The 12,500-nt window shown below is 41.5% G+C and overlaps 1 protein-coding gene across 1 annotated transcript in view; it reads left to right on the forward strand.

Annotated features, from left to right (window-relative positions):
• The first annotated feature begins 713 nt into the window (after positions 1-713).
• LOC137617542 (uncharacterized) overlaps positions 714-12,500 on the forward strand; it is a 39,843-nt gene continuing 28,056 nt past the window's right edge. The window contains exon 1 of the mRNA XM_068347556.1: positions 714-833. Coding sequence (XP_068203657.1) covers positions 714-833 — 120 coding nt within the window. The remainder of the gene's footprint in view (positions 834-12,500) is intronic.

The raw sequence follows: 12,500 nt of genomic DNA on the forward strand, positions 1-12,500 counted from the left end.
CCCCCAGACATTTTCGATCGGGTTCAAGTCGCATGCTTTGCTCGGCCAGGGAAGGAGAACAATGTCGCGCTGTTCAGCAAACCATGCTTGGACAATCCTTGCAGTATGGATGGAACAGTTATCCTAAAAGAAATAATATAACTGATTAATCATACTGTTAGAACAAGGTGGAAGGAGAACAATTTATATTTTCAATATAAATGACGGCAAAATAATGCCGTTTAGTCCAGCAAAAGGAGTCACAATAATGATTAATAAAAGGGCTTGAGTAGCCAAGGAGGAGACGTGGGTGTTGTGTGTTGATAAGAATATTTGGTCTACTTTTCATGAAGAGGCAAAAAATACCTTGTAACAATTTCAGTGGCTTTATTTGGCCGCTTTAGATTCATCAGGGAATGTAGATCAATGATATTGATGTAAGATCCTTTTACAGTTATAAAACTAATAAATCCAAGACAAAAGTTTTATTGAGTAATTTGAAACTACTTTATGACCAATATCAGCAATGAGTTGATACCATATTTGTCAAGAAAGGGCATTCATATAACTAAAAAAAAAAAAAACAACAACAATGCACATACCTGCATGAAAATTATCTGCTCAGGATAAGGAAGAGCATAAGCGCGAACGGAAGGAACCATCACCTTTTCCAAAATTTCGAGATACTGCTCAGCGTTGAACCTTCCACTGATCTCGGCCAATTCACCAACGCCATGCAGGTGTATCCACCCCCAAACGTTACAGGTGATATGGCCGCTTCTGGCTACTTGATAAATATTCTGGCTGCCGTATCTCGTGCTATCACGCCTCCAGCAATGCAGACGACCATGCGTGTTAGAAGCGAAGGTCTTTTCGTCACTGAAAATTACTCTGCCCCAGAAGTCTAACCCCTCTTCCAAATAACGTTGAGCAAATTCCAGCCGTGCCGTTTTATGACGATCCTCCAGCTTTTGTTTCACTGCCGAAGTCCTATGGTGGATACCATCTGCGTGGAGCCTATTTCTTATAGTTCCAGACGAAACACGAAAGTTCAGTGTGTCCCTTATGGCAACTGCATTTATAAATGGGCTTTGCGTGGCTACTTCCGAAATCGCCCTATCTTCTTCTGGAGTCGTTTTTCTTGGCCCACCAGCTCTTGGCCTGTCGTTGAGGTTTCCAGACTCTTCCCATCTTCGACACCAAAGTCGAACTGTTGGCAATGAAATTCCTAATTCTCTTGCAATACGTTTGTAAGACATGCCAGAGTCTCTCATGCCTACTATTCTGCTCCTATTGCTGATTCTTTGTTGATTGCGATCCATTGTCTACTCTAGTCAGTAAACCGCTACTCAAGAGAAAGACATAATGGACTAACAGAGGTCACGACATCACTTACTGGCCCCGCCTCTCTCTCTCTTTCTGAGTTATACAGCTTTAATCGAGTCCCTGTGTCATTCTCAAGGTATTAAAAAAGGTTTATATAGTACTGTTCGATAATACCAACGAAATTGACATAAAATAAACCCAACCATAGTTCAGTCTCTCCCTCTCTTATCTATATGAGTACGATTTTATCGGTGTGCAACCATATCTACCAATGATATAAAGACCATCAGGGTGGTTAAGGTGTGTTGTTACTCAGATGATTCGAGTTTAATTACCGCCCAGAGAAATTTCCATCTAGGCTACTCTGGTGAGACGTGGCTCGAATTAAAAATATATATATATATGAATGATACACTGGATATATTTTTTCCTTTATACATCGGGTTGTCTATTAATTTTTCCCCAAGCCTTCCGTATCATGACCTGTCATAATTGCCTTTATGAAATTATATTTATAGGTCTTGAAATTTGCGGTTTATGATCTCATTTCTTTATAAATTGATGGATTATATAAATCGAAAGCGTATTTCCATTCAAATAATTATGTTCTGAAAAAGAACCCATATATCTACTATGAACTAAAGTTGGATTTCAGCAAACGCCTGCCTAAACTGAATGTAACGAAGGTTGACGATGTCTGATTAATCAGGAATGAATATGATTTTTACCATTGCTATTATTACTACTCTGTTACTATACTATTTTTCTAAGTATTTAACAGCAACATATTTCACTTGTAATGTGAACTATTATTCGTATATCATTAATATATTGTCTACAGTAGTGTTTATAAAAATAGGAGCACTGGCATACCAATAGCTCGACCATTCACGTCCGTCGTTACAAAACAAATAGGCTTTCATTGCGGTGTTACCATACTATTTTCATAAAACATAAGCGTAAGGGGTAAAGGAATACTTTGAGGTAACTCTACCAACCGTGTTTCACACAATTGTACATAATTCCTTTTGTATATATTATGCTTGTATCTTCGCTCTTCCCTCGCACTAAAACGAACATGAAAATTAATGTCTGGTTTTAGGGGTCTCCAATGTGATGGCGCCGAGTAAGGCTGTGAACTCAAAGGCAGGTAGGAAACGACTGAGTTATATTATTGTAGAACATCCTCTTTATATACAAAACCTCAAGGCAACGGGACATAACAAGTTCACAAGACAGACAATATTACAGAGGAAATACCAGACATGAATTTTCATGTTCGTTTTAGTGCGAGGGAAGAGCGAAGATACAAGCATAATATATACAAAAGGAATTATGTACAATTGTGTGAAACACGGTTGGTACATGGCTCCCCCCCTAAAAATGACATACTGTACATGTTAAATAGGGCGCCCTGATCTAGAGAGGCGAACTGTAGGCGGGTCATCTGGCAGAAGATAAGCAGGTTTTAGACGATCAATGGAGACCCAGTCTTCTTTGCCCCGAATGTTTATGAGGAATGCTTTCGGACTGCGTCGGATCACAAGGAAAGGGCCCGTGTAAGGGGGCATTAGTGGTGGCTTACTGGTGTCGTTGCGCAGGAAGACGTGCGTTGCAGAGTGCAAGTCCGTTGGTATGTGATGCTTCGCTGGGGGCTTGTAAGTCTGGCGGCACGGAGTAAATTTTCCCACGACGTGACGTATGCGCTGGAGATCGTCGGAGGAGGTTGTAGAAGGAAAAAATTCGGCAGGGACGACCAACGGATCGCCATACACCATTTCAGCTGCCGAGACGTCGAGGGCGTCTTTAGGAGTGGTCCTTAGTCCAAGGAGGACCCAGGGAAGCTGAGTGAACCAGTTGCAATCCTTGCAGTGGGACATCAAAGCTGCTTTGAGGGTGCGATGAAAACGTTCAACCATTCCATTGGCAGCGGGGTTGTAGGCCGTTGTCTGATGTAGGATGATGCCCAGGAGATTCGCTAATGACGTCTACAATTGAGAGGTGAAGGTGATTCCCCTGTCAGAAGTAATATGCTCAGGGATACCGAATCTTGAAATCCATCCAGAGAGTAAGGCAGATGTACATGAGGCGGACGTTGCAGTTTCCATGGGAATGGCTTCAGGCCAACGAGTGGATCGGTCGATGACGGTAAACTGGTAACAATGTCCTTGTGAGGTGGGTAGGGGGCCTACAACGTCGACGAGAATGTGTGCGAAACGACGCTGAGGTTGAGGAAAGGTGCCCACACCTGAATCCGTGTGTCGATGTACTTTGGAAGTTTGGCAAGAAGTACAGGCGCGGACCCAATCCTTAGAATCCTTAGAAATGCCGTGCCAAATGAACTTTGCCTTCAGCAGCTGTGCAGTAGAACAGCACGAGGTATGTGAAAGGCCGTGGATGAAATCAAACACCTGTCAGCGCATGGGAGCAGGAATCCAAGGTCGCGGTCTACCAGTACTGACGTCACAGAGGAGGGTGGTGTTGGAGTATTCGAGGGGAAAATCTTCCCAACGGAGGGACGTGCAGGATGTCCTACAAGCTTGATAATCTGGTTCCTGTCGTTGGGCTTCAACCAGGGCGTTGTAATCCAATCCCAGTTGAACGGCAGCCAACGTGTTTCTTGACAGGGCATCGGCAACGGGATTCATTTTCCCAGGGACGTATTGGAGGGTGCAATTGTATTCAGCCACGGCGGAGAGATGTCGGCATTGACGGGCGGACCTGGCGTCAGACTGTCGAGTGAAGGCGTGCACCAGAGGCATGTGGTCTGTGCGAATGACGAAGGGCGTACCTTCTAAGAGATGGCGAAAGTGACGGACAGCCAAGTGCACCGCCAGCAATTCTCGATCGAAGGTAGAATAACCCGATTCTGCCTTGGACAGTTTTCTGCTGAAGAAGGCCAATGGGTGGGGCGAGCCTTTGACCACCTGCTCGAGTACTACACCAATAGCGACGTCGCTGGCATCGGTGGAGAGAAGGAGAGGGGCGTGTGGGATAGGAAAAGTGAGAGCCGCAGCAGTTGATAGGGCCTTCTTTGCATTGCAGAAGGCTGCTTCTTGAAGGGGACCCCACTTCAGGTCCTTTGGCTTGCCCTAGAGGGAGGCGTAGAGGGGAGCAAGAGTGGCGGCAATGGCTGGCAGAAAACGGTGAAAATAGTTGATCATGCCCAAGAATTCCTGCAGAGCTTTGACGGTCGAGGGCGCGGGGAAATTCTGAACGGCTGCTACCTTCTCAGGGAGGGGATGGACTCCTTCAGGAGTGATACGGTGCCCTAAGAACGACACTTCGTTGGCCCCAAAGGTACACTTGACATACCGGACTACAAGGCCGTTTTGTTGCAGGCGGTTGAGCACGATGCGCAGGTGACGGAGGTGTTCCTCTTTTGAGGAGGAGAACACAAGTACGTCGTCCACATAGCATACACAGAAAGGGAGGTCCCCTAAGATGCCATCCATGAGACGTTGAATCGTTGCCCCAGCATTACGAAGGCCAAAACAGGAGTAATTGAAGGTGTATGTACCAAACGGAGTGGTGATGGCAGTCTTGGGGATGTCTTCTGGGTTCATAGGCACCTGATAATACCCCTTCAGGAGGTCGAGCGTAGAGAAAACCTTCGCTTTGTGCAGGTAGAAGGTTACATCGGCAATGTTTGGGAGGGGGTAGTGATCCGGTTCTGTTTGCCTGTTCAAGCGCCTGTAATCCCCGCATGGACGGAGGGAGCCGTCTTTCTTAAGAACGATGTGTAAGGGTGACGACCATGGGCTGGAGGCCTTTTGGCAAAGGCCCATTTTCTCCATTTCGGCGAACGTCTGATTGGCGGCTGCCAATCGTTCCAGTGCCAGACGTCTGAATTTTGCGAAGACTGGGGGTCCCGTCGTCTTGATATGGTGATAAATACCGTGCTTGGCAGGAACCGTGGGCGTTTGGCGAAGTTCTGGACGGAAAACTTCCGGGTACGACGTGAGGAGGTGGGCGTAGGCATCCGTGGGTGCGCTGATGTGGAGAGCGAGGTTAGAGGGGGCGGGTTGAAGAGGTGTCGACAAGTATGAGTCTGCGTTGACCAATCGTCGGTGGGCAACATCGACCAGAAGGTGGAAATGAGAGAGGAAATCCGCACCGAGGATTGGCATTGTGACGTCAGCAACGAGAAACTTCCAATTGAATTTACCGTTTCCGAACGATAATGTGAGGTTCTCGTAACCGTAGGTGGGTATCGCAGATCCGTTGGCCGCTACCAAGCGGACGTCGGCAGATGTAGACAGACTACGTTGTGCCTTGAAGAGTTTCCTTGGCAAAAGGGAACGACAAGCACCCGTGTCTACCAAAAATCGCACGCCCGTTCCTGCATCCTATAAAAAGAAAAGATTAGAAACATGGGAGGCCACCGCCACAAGCGATGGCCTACTTACACGTTTATTGGCCACTGACAATCTTTGGCACATTTCTTCACGGTTGCCCCGAATCTGAAGTGGTAGTAGCAAAACTGCGGCGGATGGGAGGTAGTAAGTGGCTGTAGAAGTCGTTCGTTGGGGCGCGAGCGATTGGTGGGTGGTGGGCGGCTTTGTCGCCGCTTCGGCACGTCACGGGGTAGGCGTGTATGTCCTACGGCATTCATGTCAGCTTCGGTTGATGTTGAATAGGCATCCTCGTCGTCAGGGGTGGAGGCGTTGATGGAGGTCTTGAAGTGGCTGTCCATAAGGGCGTCGGCTTTGGTCATCAAGTCCTTTATGGGTAAAGTATCGACATTGGGTATGGCAGCGCGTACAGGTTCAGGTAAACGGCGTATCCAAAGGGCACGGAGTAAGTTCACCTCACGAGGAGAGCCGTCTGTGGCAGGTTGAAGGCGAGCGATACTGTTCATTTCCCTGAGGGCAAGCGAGGCCCTTTGGTCCCCCAACGGTTGTTGCGAGAGCTGAAAAAGCATTGCTACACGGGCGTCTGGCGACGGCGAGTACTGCTGCAGAAGGTATGTTTTGAGGGCGTCATACGCTATTGGGGTGTCTCCTTGTTCACAAAGCCAGTTGGATATTTCTGGGAAGGTGTCCTCGGGTATTGCCGCGAGAACATAATCCGCTTTGGTGGTTGAGCGAGTCACGCCCCTGATACGAAAGTGGACTTCAGCGCGTTGAAACCAAGCAAACACTTCTCTGCTGGCGAACGGTGAAAGTTTCAATGGGGCGGCCGCAGCGCCAACTGCTGTAGAGTCCGTCTCCGTCATAGTACCAACGATGGAGGGGCGAGGGAGGTGGGGGTGGAAGGTAGTGGGAGCGAGTCGACTTCCGAGGTCACCAATGTGACGGCGCCGAGTAAGGCTGTGAACTCAAAGGCTGGTAGGTAACGACTGAGTTATATTATTGTAGAACATTCTCCTTAAATACAAAACCTCAAGGCAACAGGACATAACAAGTTCACAAGACAGACAATATTACAGAGGAAAAACCAGACATGAATTTTCATGTTCGTTTTAGTGCGAGGGAAGAGCGAAGATAAAAGCATAATATATACAAAAGGAATTATGTACAATTGTGTGAAACACGGTTGGTACAGGTAGAAGAGACTCCTTAGCTCTGGTAAGCAGCTCTTCTAGGAGAAGTATATTTCAAAATGAAAATACCGTTCTCTAGTCTTGGGTAGTGCCAAACCTCTGTAACATGGCCTTCCACTGTCTTGGGTTAGAGTTCTCTTGCTTGAGAGTACACTCGGGCACGCTGTTCTTTCTTTTTTTGTTAATGTTTTTATAGTTTATATATGAAATATTTATTTTAATGTTGTTACTGTTCTTAGAATATTTTCATTGTTAATTGCTTTTCTTATTTTCTTGTTTCCTTTCCTCATTGGGCTAATTTCTCTGTTGGAGCCCCTGGATTTATGGTATCCTGCTTTTTCAACTAGCGTTTTAGCGTAACAAGTAACAATAATAACAGAACCAAAGAGGCCAAGGTAATAGATGCTGATGACTCAGCAGATAAACCTATAGGCTCTCTCAAATCTCTCATCCTTAGCTCACAAGGAAGGTGAGGTTGCAAAAACCATAGAAACTAAGGAATTTGTGTGGCACTCTGTTATGTATTATTGTAATGTACTATATTTCAAGTGTTTCAGGTATTGCACAACATTGCATCATATTGCATGAATAAGACATGTTATGCTTTGATCATAAGAGTAATGATTTGTTTTGGTATTAGGATTCAAACATTTGTTGATTACCTCAGATAAGATGTGATTCTTTATGATTTGTACTGGAGTAGGATTTAAGTCTTTTCAGAGCGATGCTCTTTTGTTTAGCAATGTTTTGGTTTATGAGATTTGTGTAAGACGTATTATTACCCATCAAGCTATATTCGACGACGTCAGATGGGATCAGCTGAGAAATAATTACTAACGATACTTCATCTATGTTCCAGGTAATTATTATGGTTAATAGAACTTCCTACCTAAGCATCCATATATTATACACTCAAGCCCCTGTCTGATGATCACCAGGCAAGAACGTTACCAACAGGACACGACAAACATGTGGGAGTATTAATGAAAAAGTGGTTCTCTAAATATTCTCGTTAACTTATATTCACAGATTTTCTAGAGAATTAAAAAGTAATGCATTACCGGGTTTAATAGAACTCGAGGTCTTCAAACCGTACGAACAATTTTACTTGTCGCTTGAAGGCAAAAATATTTTTTCAACCGCCAACTTGCACACAAATAGTTGTTTTAAGCAGTTAGGAACAAGGCAGAAAGGATACTTATATCATTTTGTCATGGTCCTCCAACACCTGATATTAGATATAATATGTGTATTTTACAACAATAAAAAAATAATGCAAAAGCACACTGACTTCGTTAAAGATGGCAAAGTGCGGATATAAATTTGTACGTTACACAGATCAATACATATGCATTTAAGAATATTGAGGAAGTTGATAAAAAACTATCTGAAATTGATAAATTGGATGTACTTACATATACAGGTAGACAAACAGACCCATGCGCACATTAATGCATACACGGATATATATATATATATATATATATATATATATATATATATATATATATATATATATATATATATATATTTATATATGTATCTATGTATATATGTATATATATATATATATATATATATATATATATATATATATATATATATATATATATATATATATATATATATATATATATATATATATATATATATATATATATATATATATATTTATTTATTATATTATATACAAATATATATATATATATATATATATATATATATATATATATATATATATATATATGTATATATATATATATATATATATATATATATATATATAAGTATATATATATATATATATATATATATATATATATATATATATATATATATATATATATATATATATATATATATATATATATATATATATATATATATATATATATATATGTACATATATATATATATATATATATATATATATATATATATATATATATATATATATATATATATATATATATATATATATATATATATATATATATATATATATATATACATATATATTCCTTTTGTTCACACACAATCGCAAACATCAAAAATCCTAATTCCATATTCATTTTTATTTTTACCAAACGTTCTTTTAAATCCTTTTTGTTTCATTACTGGGATCGGATATCAAGAAAAATATATATTTTGAAAATAATTTTTCTGGTTCGGAGCTAAGATAATTCATAACATATTTTGAATATTGCACGTCTATTGTACTTTTAATCTAATATTTGACACCAAAAACCGTAAAAATACGAAAAATAATTTTGGATATTTTTCAATTTTTTTTCAAAATTGTTCTGAATTGTAGAAGCCCAAATTCCAACTAGGCTATATTGAATTTAAATGTTATAAAACAAATTCCGGCTAAAGAGTAGAACATAAATCTCATGTAAAATATGTGGAGGAATTTTAAATTGCATCCAGGAATTCGTAAAAAAATTATATATATATATATATATATATATATATATATATATATATATATATATATATATATATATATATATATATATATATATATATATATATATATATATATATATATATATAGATAGATAGATAGATAGATAGATATATATATATATATATATATATATATATATATATATATATATATATATATATATATATATATATATATATATATATATATATAAATTTGTGTGGGAAAATTTTAAGAAATTTAGATTTTCTATCATAGGTATAGTTACAATAAAGTCGTTCAAGATATAGTGCCTAATTATGTATGAGTAGAGGATGATCTGCAGCGTTATAAACATAATAGATATTTAGTGAAGTAGTAGAACCAGGTCCTTTGATGTTTGATGTCCTGAAGACTGATGTAGCATTCTGTATTTGTTGATTTTTGTCACAAATATCAAGGAAAAGTCTCGTTTTTGAAGTTTAGCTCTGAATTATCTTTTAAAACACTTGATTTGGATTTCTATGTAAATATACCGACAAAAACGTTTAATTATCGCCCGCAAAAGTTGTCGATAAGAATTGAAAAAAATTAGCAGCTAAGTACCAAATTCCCAATCTGCCATCAGAATTATATCGATGATGATTACAAAAGATATAAAAAACAACACAAAATGTCACCTGTTATGAAAATACTCATGGAATTTAAATGAAAATTACAAATATAGAGTGAACGGTCATTTCAATTAGCGAGCTAAAGAATTTTTGAAAGGAAATGTAAACATAATGAATATACTTGATACTAGTTTCTGACCATATCAGAAATGTTTGGATTTTACTCAAACTGATAAACTGAAAAGCTTGTATCGGTAGAAATGGTTTAATGGTAATCTATTAATGTTCACAGTGCGGCACCTGAGATGCTTTGAAATTACTAATTACTCTGAGAGAGTTCATAGCCCAGCGGCATAGTAAGAAATATGAAACCAATTGTTCAAATAGTTCTAAAAGCACCAAAATTGGCACACATGTGGATTAATACATTCTGAACAATTTTGGATATGGAGGCATTCAAGATTCTCCCCGTAGCACATTTGGCGGCCATTTTTCAAAATGGCCGCTATTTACCGTTAGCGTCATTGAATATGTACCATAATTTGTCTTTTTGTGGATGCTAAAGGTGATAAGTGTGCTAGAGGTGATAAGTATTGTACAATTACACATACTTCTGTGTTTACCAAATAATTTGGCTACCATTTCACAAGAAAAGGAATTTTACTTTGCAGCGGCAGCGTTGGTGGCAGTGACGGCGGCTGCAGTAATAGTATAGTGTTGATAGTCATGGTGCTTGTAGTAGTAACTTGTGGTAACATGGTGGTGTTTTGTGTCTTTGCAGGTGAGGCAGCAGCAGCACCACCTGACATCAGAGACGCGTTGTTCCAGACTGCAGCCATGGCAAAGAAGTTCCAACTGGTCGATACTTTTGAGCAACGTACTCCCACAACACCTCCTGAGACAAACTGGAAGCTGTGTCTTGTATGTCAAGAGGAGACAACAGAGTCACTTGTCTGCCCAGTACTGTCTAAACGCCGAGACCCTGGGAGTGGATACACGACAATGGCTGCAAACTTGGTCAAATTTGATGAACTCGGAGAACTGCCAAGAACTGTTCAGTTACAGAGACTAGATGAAGGACAAGGTGTTGAGGCGACAATGGTTGCCCACCAGGCCAAGTGGCATAAAACATGTATGCTCAAATACAATAACACAATGCTACGAAGAGCAGAGAAGAGACGCATCGCAAGCAGCTCAGCATTTGATAGTACTGACAATGTCCAGGCCAAGCGCGCCAGAACACACTCTTCAGAAGCCACTACCAGCGGCACCTCCTGCTTTTTCTGTGGAAAGTCTGGCACAGAGACCCTACATGAAGTAACAACCTTCCAGGTGGACACACGCGTACGGAAGTGTGCAGCGCAAGTTGGGGACAATGAACTCATAGCCAGGCTCAACATGGGTGATATGGTGGCTCTGGAGGCCAAGTACCATTCCAAGTGTTTGTTGGCTCTTTACTATCGTGCAAAGACCACTGTAGAAGCCGAGCAGAAAACTGACCATGAAGGTGTAATGCCAAGAATCGTACTGGCTGAACTGGTCCTGTATATCGAGGAAACCCACCTAGAAGAGGGCACCACCCCAGTCTTCAGACTCGCAGAACTTGTAAAGCTATACACAACAAGAATGGAACAGCTCGGGGTTGTTTTGTGCCAGAAAGTTAATGTATCACGTCTTGACCTTGTGTGGGACAGCTACAGAGCAGATTCCCTGAAGGCATCAACCAGAGAACAGCGTGGAAAGGGAGTACGTCGGCGTGTTGTCGACTCAGCAGTCATACCAGGAAATTGGCAAAGTTTCCTGCGAGTTGATAGCAACAAAGTGGAGCTCTTCAGCTACCTCTCCACCATGCTTGCAGAGTCCTTTCAAGAAGAAGGCAAGGAACTGGTCGTCACTGATGGGGAGCAGGTGATCTGTGTTCCACAGCAAGAGGATGTCAACTCACTCGCACCATGCAACCAAGAAGAGGCAGACACCCGCATGATGCTACATGTAGCACATGCTGCACAACATGGTCACCACCAGATACAGGTTCGAACAGTAGACAGTGACGTCGTGGTCCTAGCAGTGATGGTAGTCCAGAAACTACCAGCTGGAGACGAACTCTGGGTAGCCTTTGGGACAGGCAAGAACTACCGCTACATTGCAGCCCATGAAATAGCTTCCTCCCTTGGTCCAGAGAAGGCATGTGCTCTTCCAATGTTTCATGCCATCACAGGGTGTGATACTGTGTCAGCCTTCGTCGGACATGGGAAGAAATCTGCCTGGGCAACATGGAACACGCTGCCAGAACTCACTGATGCCCTGCTGAGTCTGGCAAATGCACCCACAAGCATCCAAGAGGATACAATGCATGTCATCGAGAGGTTTGTCATACACCTGTATGACTGCACAAGCAAATGCAAGGACGTCAACAAGGCGAGAAAGCAGCTCTTTGCAAAGACGAACTCTGTTCAGAACATCCCGCCAACCTACGCTGCTCTGGAGCAGCATGTGAAGAGATCTGCCCTTCAGGGTGGTCATGTCTGGGGCCAGGCATTGGTACCAACGCCCGTGCTCCCTCCACCAACAGACTGGGGCTGGCATCGGAGTGATGATGGGCTCTACA

This window comes from Palaemon carinicauda, chromosome 23, assembly GCF_036898095.1.
Source record: "Palaemon carinicauda isolate YSFRI2023 chromosome 23, ASM3689809v2, whole genome shotgun sequence".
Lineage (NCBI taxonomy): Eukaryota > Metazoa > Arthropoda > Malacostraca > Decapoda > Palaemonidae > Palaemon > Palaemon carinicauda.